Source organism: Podarcis tiliguerta (genome assembly GCF_965153285.1).
Source record: "Podarcis tiliguerta genome assembly, chromosome: 8".
NCBI lineage: Eukaryota > Metazoa > Chordata > Lepidosauria > Squamata > Lacertidae > Podarcis > Podarcis tiliguerta.
This window is the reverse complement of record NC_139541.1, coordinates 39,019,999-39,040,773: the sequence shown is the minus strand read 5'-3', so window position 1 is coordinate 39,040,773 and position 20,775 is coordinate 39,019,999. Positions and strand designations below refer to the sequence as shown.

General features: G+C 46.8%; 1 protein-coding gene across 8 annotated transcripts in view; it reads right to left on the bottom strand.

The window, feature by feature from the left end:
- Positions 1 to 19,366, bottom strand: part of PIEZO1 (piezo type mechanosensitive ion channel component 1 (Er blood group)) — a 109,795-nt gene extending 90,429 nt beyond the window's left edge. For 7 of the 8 annotated variants that reach the window (XM_083456438.1, XM_083456441.1, XM_083456442.1 and 4 more), the window contains exon 1: positions 18,622 to 19,334. In XM_083456438.1, the coding sequence (XP_083312564.1) occupies positions 18,622 to 18,685 (64 nt within the window). In that variant the 5' untranslated portion in view covers positions 18,686 to 19,334. Of the gene's footprint in view, positions 1 to 18,621 lie in introns of all 8 variants that reach the window. The other variant, XM_083456439.1, reaches the window with a different exon arrangement.
- Between the last annotated feature and the right edge of the window lie 1,409 nt (positions 19,367 to 20,775).

Genomic DNA, 20,775 nt, shown 5'->3' with positions numbered 1-20,775 from the left:
TACTTAACCCGAGGTACCACTGTACTATATTTTAAAGCTTCAATAAAAATTCAAAGAAGAAGAAAGATAGCACTTGGAAGTGGAAACTCAACTTTCATTCAGCTAGCTTACCTCTGAGCCTTCTTCCAAGTCAGAACCAGCCCTAAATCCTTGCAAATGACCTGTGACATCACAGAAGTTTAGCCAATGGGCTAAGAGGGGTGCCTTGTTGACAATAAATAAATTACCACCCATCCTCATAGCTGAGATTAGTTGATAAAATGGAAAACCAGAGTACCAACCCAGTGTGACAAATCTGGGGAACTCTTTCCCATTTACCTTCCATGTTTAGTCAAATTAATTTTAAAAACAGGACTATCTTGCGGAAGTGAATTAAGCAGCTATTTTATGCCGTGGTGGCACCAGCAGTGTTCAAAACTCCCGTTGTTCTAGGTGCAGGGAATTTCATTAGTGCAAGCAGTTTCTGAGCTGTGAGCGCAGTACTGCACCAAAGATTTCAGATTAAAACTGCAGAAATGAGGACCTTTTTCTGACTCCCCACTTCCAGCTAATCTGAAGACTGGAGAAGAGACCATTTTAAGAATATTAGAACGGTGGGCAGAGGAAGGACTAGACCCTGTGAAAAATGAACATAATATTTTACTGCAGTTCATTCATTTTCAGCTTTGCATTCTTGTTATTAAAAAGTGTGCCTAGACCTTCCATTGTTGTGCCCATAACCTAGGTTTAAGGTGCCATTTAGCTCCTAGTTTTCATATCCCAGTTTCTAACACTGGGCACTGGGGTGGTGGGGGGGGGGAAGGATGATGAAGCTGTCTTATACTATTTACTTTCCTGGTGAAATTAGCGCTGCTGATTTTAACAGCACTCACTTTCAAGCAAGCAGGCTTAAGACTGCAGACTTACTTCCACTACAAGTTTATGAATTAGTTATAATTTGTTAGGTTAAATGTGTATTTTATTCAAGTAAACACAAGGGTAAAAGCAAAAGAGGGAACTACAGTGCAGGTCTATGGGGTGGAAGTGGTGAAACTTGCCCTGTATACCAGTGGCGTAGCATGGGTTGTCAGCACCCGGGGCAAGGCAAGTAATTTGCGCCCCCTAACCCGTGGATTTGCGCCCCCTAACCCCCAGATGTTGCGCCCAGTGCGGCCGGCCCCCCTGCACCCCCCACGCTATGCCACTGCTGTATACACACACAAACAGGCACACCGGTGCAACCTTTGAATTTATGCCATCTCGCTGAGCAATGCTGCTCCCCAGCTCCTTAAGAAACAGCTTGCCAAACAATGCCCCTTGAATCCAGCAAAAGTAAACCACTCTTTGCTATTCTGTCATCACAGCCAGACCACCAGTCTTTGGGCAAGGCTTTTGCAAACATCTCCCACTTTGTAAACATCATCCATCATCCAGGAGATGCCAGGCCCCAGCTGGCACAAGGGGAACGGAAGCTCTCTCTCCATCTTGCGTGACACAGGAAGGCGCTCCGGCGCCAGTGGCTCAGGGCCCAGCATGCCCAGCCTCAAGACGGAGGAAGCAAGGCAGCCATTTTGGGAGCTTTGGCGAACAAAGCTAATTCTGGCTTCGGGCCTAGGCTGAAGAATGAAGCAGCCCAGCACACAGGGGGCTGCAGTTTTAAACCCTACACACCACCTCTCACCAATTTATCAGGAGGGAATGGGGAGGGCAATCAAGAAATAAAGAAGAATAACTGTTGGGGGGGTGGAGGTGGGAATGGCAGCACAACTTCTGTTATCCTCTTCAAGTCAGTTCATGACCTACCACAGTGAAGACAATAGGGTTTTTAATATCACCACCTCAGCATATCAACCAGATCTAGATCAAGGACAGGAGGAGGGGGGGAAAGGAGCAAATTTTTTGCTATCATTACAAAGGCAGCAGTGTTTTGAGAGTCGGCATGCGAAGAAAGTACAGTACAGAGAAAGGTCCAAATGTGCTATCTCACGAAGAGACTCCTCTTTTGTGAAAGAGATGAAAAGGAAAGCAAAAAAGCAAAAAACCACAAAGCCACAATTGGGGGAGGGGGGTACTTGTGAGCAGAGGTTTGGAAAGAAATGTTGGCATATTTGAAGCCAGTTGAAGGTTAAAGCAATAACTGCTTGAATAGAGAAGCTGCTCTAATTTTTCAAAGGTGGGATGGTGAAGCCCAAAAGCTAAACCCAGGTCAAGCATCATATTGCACTGTTTTTTTCTTAGCTGACCTTAATTCGAGGAGTTGACCTGGTTTTCTTTTCTTGACCTTAATTCTACCCAATGCCTTCTTATGTCACAGGCTTGGGTCACAAAAGCATCTTCTCAGTATATTTGAGACAGGCATTGGCTTCTCCCTGCCCTCTTAAAATGGGAGGGGGGGAGCCAGCCAAGGCTTTTGGCTGGCTTAGCTTCAGAGGAGTCCTAACCACACAACATCTTCTGCCCAACAAGGCCAAACCCCTGAGCTGTTCCCAATTCAGAGGGGAAAGTGATGACATGAATCCACCACAAGGATCTTTTTTTAAAAGAAAGAAATGAAAAGCTACAGTCTGGGTTACAAGAGGATTGCCAAGTCACAGATGGATGCCAACATGGAGGCTTACCATATTCTGGGTCTGGTGGATGAGCGGGAAAGGTCTAAAAGTGCTATTTGGGGGGGGGGGGTACAATCCCAGACCAGCAAATTCAGGTGGCACAGTTCTAATTGGGAGATTTTGCATAACAAACTTGCTTCTTTCCAAAAATACTGAGCTTTTTGCAATAAGGAAAACAATTGGGAAAATGCACCGGGAAGTGTGCGGTGATGCTTGCATTTGATGCAACATCATCTAACCTCCCCATGAATAAATCAGAAGGAATGCTCATAAAGAACCAACATTGTCTAAACTCCTTGCTAACAAATCAGGATGAATGCTCAATAGACAGTTCATCTGGAATAAAAATGATGAAACAAGAGGCTGAAAGAGAGCTGTGTTTCTGCTACTTAGGGATAATTAATCTCCCATCACATAAGTTCACAGAACACTGTGCCAGTTTTGGGGTAATTGTTGCATGCTGTGACTGAACCCACACAGCTGTATGTGCAAATAGAAGCAGCTGGGGGGACATATGTATAGTCTAAAAAGAAGGAGCCAACCTCAGTAGATTCAAGAGAGTTGGTAGAAGAAGCTCATAAGCTGTTCCACACCTATGGAGGATTTCTCAAAAGAGCCACTGCAACCATTCTTTCCCTTCTACCTCATCCTTTGGCTACCAAGTGCTCCAACCTACCACAAATAATGCATTTTTCTCCTGCTAAAGTAAATCCAAGAGAGAGGAGTCCAGACCTGCTCGGGGTGGATTTGCAACAAAGAAAAAACTTACGAAAGCCATCTTGACGAGTCACCATGCAAAGTCATAACTCATCTTGCGACAGAAAAAGGTGTGGGGTTTTAATTTGTCGGCACAAACTCAGCACGACTCTCACAGCAGCCTGAGTGAGATTTAGATGACAGCTGCCAACTTCCTCCTTGTTTCCAGGCGATTCATCATAACAAAGACAGGGCTTCAAGGTCACCCTCAAAAAGATGAAAAGCCACAAAAATGAAGCATCTTTGGGATGCCCCTGCTGCCGTTTCCCTTCCTGGATTTTTGGTTCAAATATTCAACCTGGTTACCTCGGGTGACTCAGAATTATCCCCAAGTAACCATGCTGTGAAGCTTTTGAGGACTGAAAGAAGGGTGAGGGGTTTTTTTTATGTTCCATTGAAGCCACTAGTGCCAGAGTGGTGTAATGTTCAGGGTGTTGGACCAGGGTCTGGGAGACCAAGGTTCAAATCCCCCACTCAGCCATGAAGCTCATGGGGAGTTATAGCCAACTAAGTGATACTCAGAATAGGCTTACCATTGCATACAATCCTGGGTGACCTTGGACTAGGCAGTCTCTTAACATAACCTACCTCACAGGGTTGTTGTGAGGATAAAATGTGGAAGATAAATATCATGCACACCACCTTGAGCTTCTTTGGGGGGAAAGATGGGATATAAGTGCAATGATAACTTTTTAAAGTACAAGTAAATTCTGCAGACTTACTTGCAAGTCTCTTTTCACACCCAGATGGAAGCATTCACACACACACACACACGAGCTGGTATCCTGTGTTTTCACCTTCTGTGCCAATCCCACCAAGCTGGCAACAAAAACTGGAGCTTGGAGAGTCGTCTGCTCATCTGCTTGGGGTTTCACAGAAGCCAGTCATCTCGCATATTTTTGGAAGAGCCTGCCTTTGCAATGGTGGAATCTCCCTACAGTTTCAAGGAATTGTGGACCGAACATAAAGAGCACTCAAGAAGAATTCTTGTAATGAGCATAGCACAGAACACAACAGTGTCCTACAGAGGAAAACTGTACAACATCTCACCCAAGGGCCAATAAAAGCTAGGATTTGCTTAACTGGGCATTTCCTCTGCTAGAAAAGCCACCAGGATCCTGGTGGGGGAAGAAAAGGATGATCTGTGGCAATTTTTTAAAATGCTGGAAAATAGTAAGATAGAACAAATACAAAACTGTACCATTTCCATAAGGACAAGGACATCCACCAGGCACAGCAGATTCAGAGCAGCAAGCCAGAGACAAAATCTCCAATCAGGGCACCTATTGGCAATAAATGGGCAAAAGGGTATTTCACAAGGAGAGAGAGCTGGAGTTGGAGTTGGCTGCAGCTCACACAAAACAGCTGCTTTCCTTTCCCAGCTGCCCAAACAGATGTCCACCATTAACTGGCTCGGACATCATCCAAAAGTTGTGCACTATTATTGCCAATTCCAGCTGCTCAGAACGGTCCTTGTCCTTGTCTTACACACATTTGAGCTTTGCATAGGAATGCCACAGACTGAAAACCTTGCATGTTGTGGCTTTGTGGCCATGCTTACCCACTGGTATCACACTGACGTGCCCCATGAGCATATGCATGTGTTGCATATATTTGACTGCTGATAGAACCTCCTGCAAGGCCTGCTTCCTGCATTTGACAAAGTGGGGTCTAGCCTATGAAAACTTAAACCACAATATATATAATAACATAGCAATAAAGAACTACTAAAAGTAAGTCTCCACAAGAGTGTTACAACAAATTAATATACCAAGCATCTAAACTGAATGCTAAGGGCATCACATCCCTGCAAAACTTGCAGGAAGTTGTAACCTTTACCTAGTTTTTATGGCACAACAGACAAGTAAAACTTCACCCAGGTGACTTGGAACTAGGTGCCACTTTCATGTATCAAGCCAAATTTACGTGCTCTAGCTATTGAGCCCTGGGTCCTCCCCTAATAAAGGCCTAGTGTCCTATGCAATTAATACACAACAAGGGACCACATATAAATGAGGAAGTACAACAATCCCTGGGGTGTTGTGGGAGCAATTTACACCTTGATGACATGAGTGTTAAGGAAAGGAGGAGTGTTTAGCATCTCTCTCATTCCTGCAAGAAACATGCCCTTCCCAAATTCTGTCGCTTATTTGGGGTGTGGGCAAGACAACATCTGCTTTGCCATGGAGGTTAAAATTACAGGTCTCCTCCACCTCCCAAGCCAAGAAGACACCACTGAGTCTGGAACAGCAGAGAAAATGCAAGAGCATTTCCCAACCTGCTCTTCTTCAGGTCATTTTGGACTACAACTCCCAGCCAACATAGCCAACAGCCAACACAGCTGTTGATGGGAGTAAGGATGGGTAAATATGCCAGCTTTGGTTCTCTCTGTTTCTCATTGTCCAGTCTTAAATTTAGTTCTCCAAAACAGTTTGCAATTATTATCTTTAAGTTCTCATGAAAATTCACCAGCATTTTAGTGTGAATTTCTCCTAATACACATTTTTGCACAGCAATTTTCACTACAAGAATGTGCCACATGCTATTTTCTATAATATATGCATTAATTTGTACATTTTAGCTGAATATATGCATTTTCATATACATTACTTGGCTGGAGTACTGCATTGCAAAATTCAGGAAACTGTGGAATTTCAAAGAATAGCTGTGATTCAGTTTGAGTATTGTTTCAGAGAGTGTGAGAAATCAAATTTCTCACAGAGTCATAGAACTGTAGAGTTGAAAAGTACCCCAAGGGTCATCTAGTCCAGCCCCCTGCTAAAGAATCCTTGACAGATGGCCATCTGACCTCTGCTTAAAAATCTCCAATAAAGGAGAGTGCACCACTCCCTGATGTAGTCTGAACCGCTGTTAAACAGCTCTTGCTAGCAGAAAGTTCTTCCAAATATTTATTTAGTAATTTGAATCCATTAATTTGAGTTCTACCTTCTGGAGTAGAAAAATACAAGTTTGCTCCATTTTCCATTTGACAGCCCTTCAGGTATTTGAAGACGGCTATCATATCACCTCACAGTCTTCTCTTCTCCATGCTAAACATACCCAGCTCCCTCAATGATTCCTCATAAGTCTTGGTTTCCAGACCTTTAATTATTGTGGTCACCCACCTCTGCAGACATTCCACCTTGTCAATATCCTTCTCCCCCCTCAACTCCCCTCGCTAGATGGAAGTTGCAGACAATCTAGAGGGCACCAGGTTGTGCAAAAGTGGCCACTACAGCAACTGCTGCTCTCCTCGGTCAATAAATCCATATGGCAGCTACAACTCGCTTTTTCTATCCAGATGAAAAACCAATTTGGTGCTAATTAAAAGAAGGACAGAGTGCTCTCGCCTCCTGGAGGAACAGCATTAAAAAAATGTATCCTCCTGCCAAGTCAGTGATATTTCTAGTAAACAACAACAACTAGTGTCTAGATTTCCCCTTACTGGAAAAAAATAATAATCACAAGGGCCATTTCACCCAATGCATCCTGTTTTTATGGAAAATTAATCCAATTTTGAGATGCAGGCATCCACTAATGGTCTCAGGAGTGTGGTTTGGGGGGGTGGAGGACAAGAGACCCTAGAACAACCAAGAGCAGAAATGAGGGCCACCACCAGACTTTGAAGAGGGCTGGCTGAAAACATCAAGGCCTGTTACAGGAAAGCTGGAAGAAATCAATGGAATGGTCAAGTGACAGCCAAGCTGCTACATTAGAAGCCCCCAAACAGCCGCAGCCACCAGTTCACCAACTAGGACTTCAATTGATTCATTGGTTAGATTAATTTAAGAGTGGGGAACTGTGGGGCTGAGAGCCAAATGTGGCCCTCCAGACCCTCTCTCTCTGGCCCTCGTTGCTCTCCCTGGGTCAAAGCCCCTCCCTGACCCTGCTTTGCACCATCCTAGAGTGTGTTTTGTGGAATGTGTCCTTGAACTCTGATAATGCCTCTTGCTGGCCTGGATAAAGGCTGGAGAGCCGGGTGAAACTAGCCAACTGTGTGGCGGGGAGATTGCATTTGTTGCTCCGCCCACATTTGCCACTGGCCCCACCCATCACAGGGCACGTGGCCTCCAGAAGGACCCCTCACCCCCGGATTAACAGATATAAAACATTTTCTGTGAGTGAAAAAGGCACCCCAATCTTTAAAAAGGTTGTTTTTAGTGTACAGTTGTACCTTGGTTTTCGAACAGCTAAGTACCTCAACATTTTGGCTCCTGAATGCCGCAAACTCAGGAGTGTGTGTTCTGGTTTGCGAACTATTTTTGGAAGCCGAACATCCGACAGGGCTTCCATGGCTTCTGATTGGCTGCAGGAGCTTCCTGCAGCTAATCCGAAGCCATGCTTTGGTTTCCAAACGCTTTGGAAATCGAACGGACTTCCGGAACGGATTCTGTTCAACTTCCAAGATATGACTGTACTATACAAACTTCACATGCCATCCTGTTTTCAGCTTTCCTATCAGGGCCTCTGCTTTGCCCCATCAGAACAGGATGCTGGGCTAGATGCAGTCCTCCTCCTACGTCCTTTGTAGTCCTTTGGGATGAAAAGAGGATGGGAGGAGTTGCAACTGAGGAGATAAGCAGGCTGTGTCACAACAAACTCAGATTCCTCAGCCCGGAACAAAAGTTAAATAGGACACAAAGTAGCAGAGGCCAAACAAAGAACAAACAGGTAGGCAAATCCTTTAATCTCAGAGCACAATGCACACCAGGAGTGACATTTTTTCCCCAGTTAGAAGGCCCTATTCAGTTCTGGGCAACCTTCCAGATGCCACATGCCAGTGGTGCGTGGGGCCAGTGGCAATAATGGGTGGAGCAACGGATGTTCATTTCACCTTAGTGCAGAAGGCTGGTTTCTACACACGACTCTCCAACCTCCTATCAAGCACATATTCAAGTCAGGCAAAAATGCTTGAGGATGCCCAGGGAAGTGGGAGACTAGCGAAGAGGTGTGTCCCCCTGGGGAGACTCTCAAGGGTGAGACAGAGAGGTGGGGAGGTCATATTCAGCTCCCCAATCTGAGGTTCCTCACCCCTGCTGTGCACAGCTAGCTTTGCCACTCACCCTGCGCTGCATTTGATCCGCATACTGAGCAATGCTACCTCTCTTTAATCCCAGGGATCAGCCTCCGAGCATGCGGAAAAAGTTACTGTGTCACCAGACATATATACACAAACACACACGCCCCGTTTCTGTCTCTCATGCAAGCTTTAAGAGAGAAATAATGGAAACTTTGGGGGAGCAATCCATAGAGTTCAATGGGACTCACTACTAGGTTAAGATTGCAGCCCATCCCCTGATTTTTTGTGAGGCTGAGAAGAGAGAAAAATCTGGCCGCTTCCTTTACAAGGATCTGAGGGAGGGCCACAGAGACACTTCAGCTGCCTCCTCTTTGCACCAGATCTGATGGGAAAAAGAAACATCCCAAGATATCATATTCTTTCTGGTTAGCATTCAAAGCTGAGCAGAGAGCTTGCCTTTCTAATTAAATAGCTGTGTGTCTCCCAGACCCCCAGACAATAAGATCCAGGGCAACTGAAGATAGCAACACGCCAGCAGAATCGATGGCAATGCAGATTTTAAACCAGGATCTCCTATAATGCTGATGGGTCTTAACTTTGCATATATTCAGAGACATTTTAACTTTGCTGCGTTAACTCTTCTATGGAATGTTTCACATGCATATCCCCAAATATATTGGAAAAAGGAAAACAGCATAGACGGCCTTTCATTCAAACACAGCAGGACTGTTTTTTTTCATTGTCAAACTGCATGTTTTCACAATGAACAATATAATACTGTAGACATTTGCTTTTTCCAAGCTGGTGCTTTCTGCCTGTTTTGGGCTTCAATGCCCATCATCCGCAACTGCTGGCCATCTAGTTGAGGTTGATGGGAGCTGGAGTACAAAACTTCTGGAGGTCACCAAAAGAGGGACAACAGAGAAAATACAAGAGCATTTCCCAAAAACATTTGCAATATTGCAAAATCAATATTGAAAACTATTAAAATTGTTTTTTACAAAACAAACTTGTTTGATAAGTTGGGTAATAATGAAGGGCCTCTGAGCTTTTGCAGAGTACACCTGCACCGAGTAACCACGGGTTTGCTTCCCTCTCAAGGAAACACACAGACCTTCAGTTGCAGACCTTCAAAATAACAACTTCAGCAGCTGATCAGGTGGCAGGAGGAGGGGCAATGAGGGTGGGGGGGAGAAAGGAATCCAGCAAAGTGAAACCAAGAACACCAGCTGAGCAGGCTAGACGTGTTGCAAGAGAGAGATAGTGAGAGGGAGGGTGGAGGAGAGGCCTACAGCAAACAGAGACACACAAGTCTCTCCCACTCTCTTACGCACACACACACTTTTCTGAATAGCTAGGAATGCAAAGGATCAGGATCAGAAGGCTAACCCAAACCAGGACCTGTCAGACCTAAATCCCAGAATACCATTTGGAGGAAAAGTAGTAACAAGACAACCACTTTGAGCATGCACAGAGTGCTCCCTCCTTTTTGCTGAGTCATCACAGGCAGCCTCCAAACATCTGGGGTTAGGGAGTGAGGCTGCTTGGTTAGGAGGTGGCAAGAATTAGGGAAGGTGGGAGTGGGCCCAAGCCAGTTCAGACTGCAGCACCTCTCCTTATAGTTTTCTCTAAAATTACTGTACAGTAGCACCTCTGGTTACGTAAACTTCAGGATGCGAAAGCGGCAAACCCGGAAGTATTTGACCGGGTTTCGCCGTGCGCACATGCACAGAAGTGGTCCTCAGGTTGCGGTAACCTTGGGATCCGACTGCATCTCCAGAATGGATCCCGTCCGCAACCGGATGTACCACTGTATTTGTATTCCATTTTTCAGCTGCAAATATGCCCCCCCCCTTTGCAAAAACAGCTCATGAACGTATGACTGGATTCATCAATGGCTACATGTTTGGTTTCCTGTGACAAATGCTTGTTTGTCTAGGGGAAATCCTCAGACTGGGAAACCTTTGTTATTTGGAACAAAAGTGCTTTTTTATTATTATCACTTTTTGTATGACACAACTGTCTAACCCAGGAGTTCCCCGACTGTGGCCTATGGCCCACCAGAGGTCCATGAGTTTCATTCAGATAGTACTCAGGGTATCTGTGGATTTGTGCTTGAAGACAGGAAGCAGCACATCCATCACACTGAGTATATTGATTTTTAACTGTACTTTTATTTCTTCTTCTTGTCCTTATACGGTATTCTATGGAATACTAATTGTGATAGGAGAAAAAACTGGATATAAGAAATTAGAAATGCATTAAAATATAATTAAAAATCATACATCTTCTAGCATGGCACATTACAATGGCTACGAGGCAGAAAAATCAGTAAGTGGTCCACAGGGGCAGAGGGAGTTTGGGAACCACTAGTCTAACCCAACCGTGTGTGTGTGTGTGTTTAAAAACAAGCTTGCAACATGCTTCTGGAGACATTTGCAAGGCTGTAAGAAAGGGAGGGTGGCATGTATTTCCCACTCACTCCTGGTACCCCTAAGCTCCAGTCCTAAGCCTTAACCTTGTTTCTCAGATATAAAATGGATGGTGGGCCACAAATTTCTTAGGTGCCAACACGGTGCAGTACTTCCAGTATCTGACTATGACCTGAGAGACCCTGTTTCAAATCCCCACAATCACAAAGTTCACTGAGAGACACTGGGCTGGACATTGCCTAAAAGACTACCTTGTCTCACAGAGTCGTTGTGCTTATAAAATGATAAAGCTTCCTATAAGAGAGGCAAGATATGAATTGAATGTTTAGACCATTAAGTGTCATCCCAGTGGTAGAAAATCTGGTTTGTGAGTTTTAAGGAGCAGGTATCTCTGGGATATTTGGATATGTATTCATAAGAACTGCAAGTGTTTCATCATAAATATTACCCAAACTGGACGCCTCTGACTACAACATGGCTATTTAGAACCTTCCTCTACCATCCAGTGATGTGTTCCTGGTTCTCCACCCTTCTCTGTTTCCATCTGCTCTTTACCAGTGTTAACAGAATAGCAAGTCTCTGCAGATCTGGATGGCAAAGACTAAAATGCTGAGCACTCGCTTAACATAACGGCAGGACAAATAAGCATCTGCATCTTTTAACACCCAAGCGTAAAACTGCAGGAATGTCGGTGCTTCTTTATAACCTCATTGGGAGCTACCGGTAATCCTTTGAGCAGGAGTCCAAAAACTGGCAGCGCTTCTACTACCGTTCTTTTACACAAACCCCAGGAGACATGGTATGTGGGATTTGAACCCAGATCTTGGAACTAGCTCAGCCCCTATTCCTGATAGCATTTTCTTTGAGAGCAGTGCCCAGAAATGGAGGGCCTATAGCAGACAAACTTAAGCAGCGTTTGCAGGCACAGTTATAATTAAACTTCTCACATCCTGTAGGCTCTGTGAGTCACCGCTGGGAGAAAGACATACACACAGAGAGAGAAAGAGAGAGAGAGAGAGAGAGAGAGAGAGAGGAAGAGACAGACAGAGACGTGCACATGTCGGAATAGAACTCATTGCCTATTTAAGAAATGTGGGGGAGGGGGAACTAGTAAAGGAATTAGTCTTGGGGTCAGGCAGCGCAAACCACACAGAAAGTCCCTCTGCTTCTTCTGTGGCTTGCAAAATCTCTCCCCTCTCCACCCCTGAAGCGGTTTGCTGTTGCCGCAAATGAAACTGCATCAGAACTGCTCAGTCAGTTTGTGCAGCCGCCTCGGAGAAAATGGGAGGTGGAGGGCGGGCTGGCAGCAATGGGGGTCAGGAACGAAACAGGACAGGGTGCCTTATCCATCGCCACTCCTTGTCATGGTCACAGAAAATGGCACATGCAAACAGCTGGCCTGTAAACGTCCCCGCTCTGTCTCCAGAGTGCCAGGCTAGTTGGCAGAGTCGCACCCACCTCTCTTGCTGCCGCATGAAAAAGAAAGGTGCTCATAGCCCCCACTGTCTTCCTGGGGGGAGCGGGCAAGGAAGTCTGGCTGCTTGGGGGCGCCCTGCCTTCATTATAATCAGATGCAACCGATCACTGAGAAAGAGTTGCTGAGGTGAGTGATTTTGCGCTTTAGCTGTCCCAGGACCTCTGATGATCACCGGTCTCCTCTTTAAACCATCATCAGGTATCTCCCCCACAATCCCTGCTGGTCCCAAGGCAGTGCTTTAGTCTTGGTGAAATTCAAAGGCTGCCGTTTTCCAGTAGTGCAAGGTGACAGAATGGGAGTGGGGAGAGAAACGGGTATTAACCCCTTTTATATCCTAGATGTGGGGTGGTCCAGGAAACTGTTTCATCTGCCCTTAGTGCCCACAGCTGCAAGAAACAAAGATTTTAGGAGTCAGCATGTTATGATGGGTTTGAATTTGGTTTCTTAAATGTGCCTCCTAGCATGCAGTGCCATTCCTCACCACACAGGCTCCCTGACTGTGAGATTTTGCAAACTTCATTATGGAGCTTGCCCACTCCCAGCATGCGACCGCAATCTGGTGAATAGAGCAGCCTCTGATGCTACAAAAGCTGACCATCTCTGTCCTAGGCCTTATGGAATATCTGCCGGTTGGTTTCTGGAGTCTTGCCCACAAGCAAGGAAAGGGCTCAGTGACACATTCATCACACAGAATTAGCTCGCTTTGAACTGGGAAAGCAGCACAGCGGCCTTTGCCAACCTGGTGGCTTCCAGATGATTTGGACTACAACTCCCATCAGCCCCAGCCAGTATATGTACCAGCATAATATGGCCATGTCAGCTAGGGCTCAAGGGAATTGCAGTCCAAAACATTCTAGAGGGTGTGTAAAGGCTGCAGTCATGTAATGCCCATTTCCCAAACAGGGTGCAAACAAAGCACCCTCTTCTCAAAACACAGCCATGAACAAAACCTGCCAGCAGCCAAGCTGGATTCTACAGCACCCAAAAAAAAGTGCATTGTAAAAATAATAAAACTCAGATAGTAGCAAAGGTTTGTGAAATCATGCATGTCATGGGGAAAGTGGATAGAGAAAAGTTTTTCTCCCTCTCTCATAACAATAGATGTCATGTACATCCAATAAATGTTGGAAGATTCAAGACAAACAAAAGAATGTACTTCTTCATGTAGTAGATATTTAAACTATGGAACTCACTCCCACAAGAGAGAGAGAGAGAGAGAGAGAGAGAGAGAGACCCACTTAGATGGCTTTAAAAGAGGACTGGACAAATTTATGGAGGAAAAGGCTACGGATAGCTACTAGCCAACACTCTGCTTTGCCTCCATGGTCAGAGGCAGTCATGCATCTGAACAGTAGTTGCTGGAAACTACAGGAGGGGAAAGAGCTCTTCTATCTGCGTCGTGGGTTTCCCACAGGCATCTGGGTGGCCACTGTGAGAACAGGATGCTGGACTCAATGAGCCATTGGCCTGATTCAGCAGGCTCTTCTTATGTTCTCCCTATCTACTATTAGCATCCAACTAAATTTTATTCAAGGGACACAGGTGGTGCTGTGGGTTAAACCACAGAGCCTAGGAGTTGCCGATCAGAAGGTCGGCGGTTCGAATCCCCGCGACAGGGTGAGCTCCCGTTGCTCGGTCCCTGCTCCTGCCAACCTAGTAGTTCAAAAGCACATCAAAGTACAGGTAGATAAATAGGTACTGCTCCGGCGGGAAGGTAAATGGTGTTTCCGTGTGCTGCTCTGGTTTGCCAGAAGCGGCTTGGTCATGCTGGCCACATGACCCGGAAGCTGTACACCGGCTCCCTTGGCCAGTAAAGCGAGATGAGCGCCGCAACCCCAGAGTCAGTCACGACTGGACCTAATGGTCAGGTGTCCCTTTACCTTTAAGCTTTATTCAGAGTGAATGCATGTCAGCCATGTCCCTTAGGTTCAATGGGTGAGGGTCTACTCTGACCAGCACTAAATACTACCCTCTGTATTGAGTGCACACATAACCAATTCCCAATATACACAGCAGAAGAACACTTTTTGTAGCCAGAATGAATGGATTACTCAAAAAAATCCAGAGCAAATCAGAATTGTACTCCTAGGGAACATTAGCAAACCCACTAGCAATCCATGCTGAGAACATCCAACAGCTGCTCAATTTTCTCCATCCACTGCAAGGCTACTTTGTTGGCAGGACAATTCTGGAGGGACACAGACCCTTCCTTCATCCCTCTTCACAACACCAGCCTCTCTTTTTCCCTAGCCGCTGGGTGTATAACGAACGGCCATTCCAGAGTTTACCTTTGCAACAGACTGGGGATGGCCAGGGCTTTGCTTGTTCATTAAATATTTGTGCAAAACTGGCCAGCTGTCTCCGTACATGGACTTTCAAAACACAGGCATTTCTGGGGGCGGGAAGGAAAATGGGGAAGGGCCAGGTCTCTTCATGAAGACACTTTTGACAGCCAGCTGACGCAACAGGAGCGGCTGGGAAAACTACGAGATAGATTCAAGGGTTGCATTGCAAGGCTGCAGATTATTCATTCGGAATAATCCAGAGCAAGAGGAAGCCTTTGAAACCCTGAACTGTCTTGTTTCAACAAGGAGCTGCGGGGTCACCAAAGGAAACCTCTCTTTACTTCAGTTCAATGCACTTTGAAACAAAAACAAAGGCAGTCATTATTCCCGAAGGAACAGGTGTTGAGAAAAGATGGCAAACCCAGAACATATCATCTGAAAATAATCATCATCAGTAATCTCCATGGAACACCATGAGGTGCTACTTCTCCAAATGCCCATGGCTAAGAAGCCACCCCATGTATTTTACTTAATTGCAGCTACTCACACAATACAGCTGCAGTTTTGCTGCTAGCGAGATTGGAGCTTCCATTTGAAACAGCCTGGCAAAACGGAATTCCACAAGGGAGAGTCACAGACAATTTTGTACAGATAGTAGTGCTTTAAATTGCAAGGATTCTCCTTCCCCGCCCCTGTTTTGCAATGGGGTGAAATTATTATTCTTGATATAGTGCTACTGGTATATACTACATTTTACAGTGTAACACAACAAAAGATGGGTTCACACACCCACACCCCACCCTGCCCCGCTAAGCATGCAATCTAGATTTAGGCAAGTGAGTGGGGCAGAACAGAGGGAGGGAAAAGAGAAGGAAATCAACCAGTGAAGGTAGATAGCTAATGGAAGATTAGAAGGGAGGGGTGAGATTAGGGCAATCCATTGGGCAAGTTATTGTGGCTGTGATGCAGAACCTTAATGTAATTTTTAAAATATTTTTATCTATTTTATTAAAATGCAAAATCACCACAGAAAACAGGCATGAAATATTGAAGCAAAGGCAAAAAGGGAGCCAGGGACATCAGCAATACGTTCCAGACTTTGGGCTTAATATAAATGGTAACAAGTCTATAAAAATAAGAATACACATTTAACAATGATATCCTTTATTCTCCAGGGAGATGAGCTACATTTCCATCTAAATAGTTTGTGAAGCTCTGCACACATTCCTATTTTATTATTGACAGCCATTTACATGGGGGGGGGGGCATTGGTTATAAACAATAAAATAATACCAAACAGAATGACATTTGTGCTTACTTCTTTGACCCCTAGAAGTTCTCAGTTTCTCTATAATTGTTTCTAATACTTTAGTTTTAAAAGGTTCCACAGTTTTGATGCAGTGCCTCGTCATCCCTTGGTAATGCACTTGTGGATGAAAAATGAGCCCCACCTTCCTGACAGTGCCCTGTAAGGAAGCCTGGAAAAATACTTAAAATTCCTAGAAGCCAGCCTGGGCATTTTTGTAGGTGCCAAATACACAGAGGAACAATTATTAAAATAAAATAAAGTTGGAGTGTCAGCATCAGAGACTTAAGTCAGTTGGTTCCTGGATGATGATGATGATGATGATGACGACGACGACTATTTTAATAAAAGTCTCTGCTTGTACAGAGATCTCACTTACTCTTGCTAGGCTCAACAGCAAAATAATTTCAATAGCTTTCCCTTATTTCAGCCCTTAATAAATAGCAAAGTACTTCATGCCTTAGAAGTTTGTTTGCTCTAACCCTCCATACCAGGAAAGGCAGTGCTGAAATCTGCTTCCTTAAGTTTGCTTTGGGGGTATTAACAACATTTGTGAAGAAGATGTAGCTGTATGTTTTATTGGAATTTTAATGGGGTTTATTAGAGACTTGGAATGCATTGTTTGTTGCCCTGGGCTCCCACTGAGAGGGAGGGATATAAGCATATGTAAATAAACATCAGACGAGCCCTGCAGGATCAGAACAAAGGCCTCCCTGCATCCCAGAGTGGAGAACCAGAAGCCTCTAGGAAACCCACAAGCCTCAGGAGACAAGCACAACAGCCCTCGTATCCTGCCTCTGATCACCAGCACCTGGTCCTGAGGGGCAAACTGCCCCTGATCCATTGAAATTAATAGACCAGAGTTAGCCATATGCATCATTCAATGTGTCTACCTCATGTAGAACTAACATGGATACATACAAGCCATATACATTTATCATGACTAGTAGCCATAGGTAGCCTTATCCTCAACGAGTTGATCTAAACCCTTTCTAAAGCTGTCTAAATTGGGACCCATCACCCCATCTTGTGGATGTGAGTTCCACAGTTTAATGGCACACTGTGTGAAGTGCTTCCCTTTTGTCTGCCCTGAATTCAGCTTCACTGGGTAACTCCATTCTGGCTTTACAGGAATTGTAGTTGCATAAAAGAGAGGGATAAAAGAGTTTCCTCTGTCCACCTTTCCCACAACATGCAGAACTTTCCCCAGTTCTGCAATATCCCTTTTCAAGCTGAAGCTACCAATACTGAACATAGTATTCCCACTGCTTTCACAGTGTAGATCTGTATAACAGTGCAATGATATTGGCAGTTTTTATTCTCAATTCCCCGCAAGGAGGATTTGCCTTTCTTCACACAGCTGCCACACACAAAGTTAATGTTTTTATCCCACTATCCATCGTAAATCCACCATCACTTTTTCTGTTCAGTCGCCCCCAGCTCAGACCCTGAATCATGATGTTACGATTGCATGCCTCAATGTGCAAAACACAATGCTCACTGATCTTCCCATCCATGTGTTTGCTACCTAGAGTCTGTTAGCACCACAATATTAATTCCCACCAGGAGGTCTGATATCAACTTCCTACTTTCCTTTGTGTCCAAAAGGAAGAGGGACTCTGGTATACTGGAAAAGCAGGAAGTGCAAAAAAAGGAAACACAGTCCTAACCTTCAATTTATACCTCTCTCTGCATTCTCAGCCTATACTTGTCGGTACAAAATAACCCTTGTTGGCAGGACAAATTATGCACGTGCTGTCAGCACCAGAGAGCAGCGTGTGGGGGTGGGAAGAGACTTCTAGGGAAACTCTAGACCAGCACCCTGTTCTCTCAGTGGCTACCCAGATGCCCCAATGGGAAGCCTGCAAGCAGGGCAGGAGTTCAGCAGCACTCTGCCTTCCAGCACTTCCCAGCAGAAGCATTCGCTGCCTGCGACAGTGGAGGCAGAACAAGCAAAAGAGACGCTCCTTCTGTCCCTTGCGAGAACCAAGGTGGGGCTGCCGCCAGTGCCTTCCGCAAGGCTCACCAGTAGCAGCCACCTTCTCCGCAACCCACCCAAGTGACTCACAGCCAGATCCACAGAGGATGGGCTATTCAGTCATGAGCGAGGAATTTTGCAACTCTACCAAGAAGTTCTCCCTCGCCTCTTTCATTCAGAATCTCAGATCCTCAGACAGGAAGGAGGGCAGGGAGAAAGGAACAGAATCCGTATGCCAGCCGGTATCCACCACATGCAAAAACTGTGCGCCATGGCGAGGGTCCCCTAAAGGTCATTGACTCCAACCCTCTGCCTTGTGCACCAGGTTTTCAAAGGTTGCTCACGCTGAGGTCTAGTAGACAAAACCCGGGGCTTTATTCATTCTTCATTTCAGCCACTGACCCCACTCGTGGACATGGGCAGGTCCCCCCAACCAAGAATTCCCCGAGTCGTAAAAAAGGTAATGAAGGCAGCCAGCGGGCGCGACTTCCGCGGAAGCGCAGCGTGGTGGGAGCGGGCGAGCAAAAGCGCAAGGTGACCGCGACCGAGACGCGGAGCCCCAAGGTTGAGTCAGCGAGGAGAAAGCGAGAGAGGTCCCCCCCCCCCCGCGCGCGTAACCCTAACACTCCACCACCCCAGCTGTGCCGCTGGAAGAAGCACTTCTCTGAACATCTGGAACGGGGGGAATCCCTTGAAAACGCGCGGGCGAGAAATAGGAAGGCAGTGCTGGAGAAATGAGGGGGGGCGGGTGTGTCTCCCACCCCAGGTCCACTACTTACCCGCCAGGAGGGAGAGCGGCAACAGCAGCCAGTAGAGGACCCCGCAGCAGACCCGCAACTCCATCTTCTTCGCCCACTGGGGCAGCAGCGCGCCCTTTGCGCGCTCAGGCGCAAGTTCCGCAGCCAGCAGGCAAGGCGCGCGTTGCCGGCGCCAGCATCGCCGCCCGCCTGTTCCTCCGGCGTGGACGGGGGAAGGGAGGAGCCTCTAAGCCCCCCGCCCCCAAGTCAGTCCCCGCGCCAGCCCCGCGGTCAGCGGGGTCCTCCCTCGCTGGGGGCCCTGCCGTGCTCCGGCATGGAAGGACCACTCGCAAGGCGCCGAAGCAGCGGCAAGGCGCGCTTCCCGGCCGCTCCGGCCAAAAACGCGCAGAGGCTCCCTCGGGCGAAACTTGCTGACTCCCTCGGGGGCCGCCCTCTGGGCTCTGCTAGGCGGCGGCGTCTCCTCCCTCCCGGCCCTCGGGGATCTCCAGCGCAGCTCTCCGAGGAAGAGGGCCGAGAGGTGGGGAGTCTACCCTGGCTTTACTCCGGAGTACGCGCGGGGTACCCTGGCGGAGCAAGGTGTTCCAGGGCAGCCTGCTCCAGCCCGCGCCAAACTCCGGTAGCAGCTGCTCCTGCCGCGGCGGCTCCTCGCCTGCCTCGGCCCGCAGCACGTGTCTGGCTCTGGCCGGGGCGGCGCTGCTTTGCGTCAAACTTGCACTTTGCTGGAAGGAGCCTCCGCCTCCGCCTCCTTCTCCTCCTTGGCGCGGCCTCCCCTGGCCTTGGCTCGTGGGGCTCTGCAGTCCCGTTCCGTCCGGGCCTTTTTCCGGGACGCAGCACCATCTAGCGCCAGCTCAGCCCCGTCGCAGCAACAGACCACCACGACAGCCCGTTTCCAGATGCCACATCACGCTCAGAAAAATAATAACAATAATTTTGCCAGAAGAAAGCGCCTCTGGGCACTTGGAGAGTGTGATTTCGGAACCACCCCGAGGAAGCAGAGCCCTCGCTACATGCGGAGGTTCGACTGAGACTAGACTGGACAAATTCATGAATAAGAAGCCTGCCATGTCAGGGTGGATCAGGACAGCGGCTCCTCTAGTCCTGTGTCCTGTTCTCACAGTGGCCAACCAATGCCTGTGGGAAGCATGCAAGCAGGACTTGAGCACAACAGCCCTCTCCTCTTCTGGGGTTTCCAGCAACTGGTTCGCAGAAGCAGGGTTGCCTCTGACCGTGGAGGCAGAGCATAGCCATCATGGCTAGTAGCCATTGGTAGCCTTTGCCTCGTCTAATCCAGGGGTCAGCAAACTTTTTCAGCAGGGGGCCGGTCCACTGTCCCTCAGACCTTATGGGGGGCCAGACTTTATTTTGGGGGGGAAATGAACGAATTCCTATGCCCCACAAATAACCCAGAGATGCATTTTAAATAAAAGCACACATTCTACTCAGCTAATAACACCAGGCAGGCCCCACAAATCACCCAGAGGTGCATGTAAAATAAAAGGGCACATTCTACTCATGTAAAAACACGCTGATTCCCAGACCACCCGCAGGCCAGATTTAGAAGGCAATTGGGCCAGATCCAGCCTCCGGGCCTTAGTCTGCCTACCCATGGTCTAATCCTCTCTGAAAGCTGTCCAAGTTGGTAGCCTTCACTGCCCTGTACATGAGCTCTGGGAGTGCGGCTTTCTCCCGACTGAAGTGCAGAGTGTTTGAGGACCGGGACATTCGCAGGGAAACCAAAATGCTTGTTTACAATGTTATTGTACTACCAAACTTACTATATGCTTGTGAAACATGGACCACTTATAAATGCCATCTCCAGCTCCTCGAAAGATTCCATCAACGGTGTCTCCAAAAAATTTTACACATCACTTGGGAAGACAGGTGAACTAATATCAGTGTACTGGAAGAAGCAAAGATCTCCAGTGTTGAAGCAATGATTCTTCAACATCAACTTCATTGGACTGGTCATGTTGTGCCTGATGATCGTCTTCCAAAGCAACTACTCTATTCCGAACTTAAAAATGGAAAGTGTAATGCTGGTGGCCAACAAAAGAGGTTTAAAGACTGTCTCAAGGCAAATCTAAAAAAATGTAGTATAAACACTGACAGCTGGGAAACACTTGCCTGCGAGCGCTCCAGTTGGAGAACAGACTTTACCAAAGGTGTTTTGAAGAC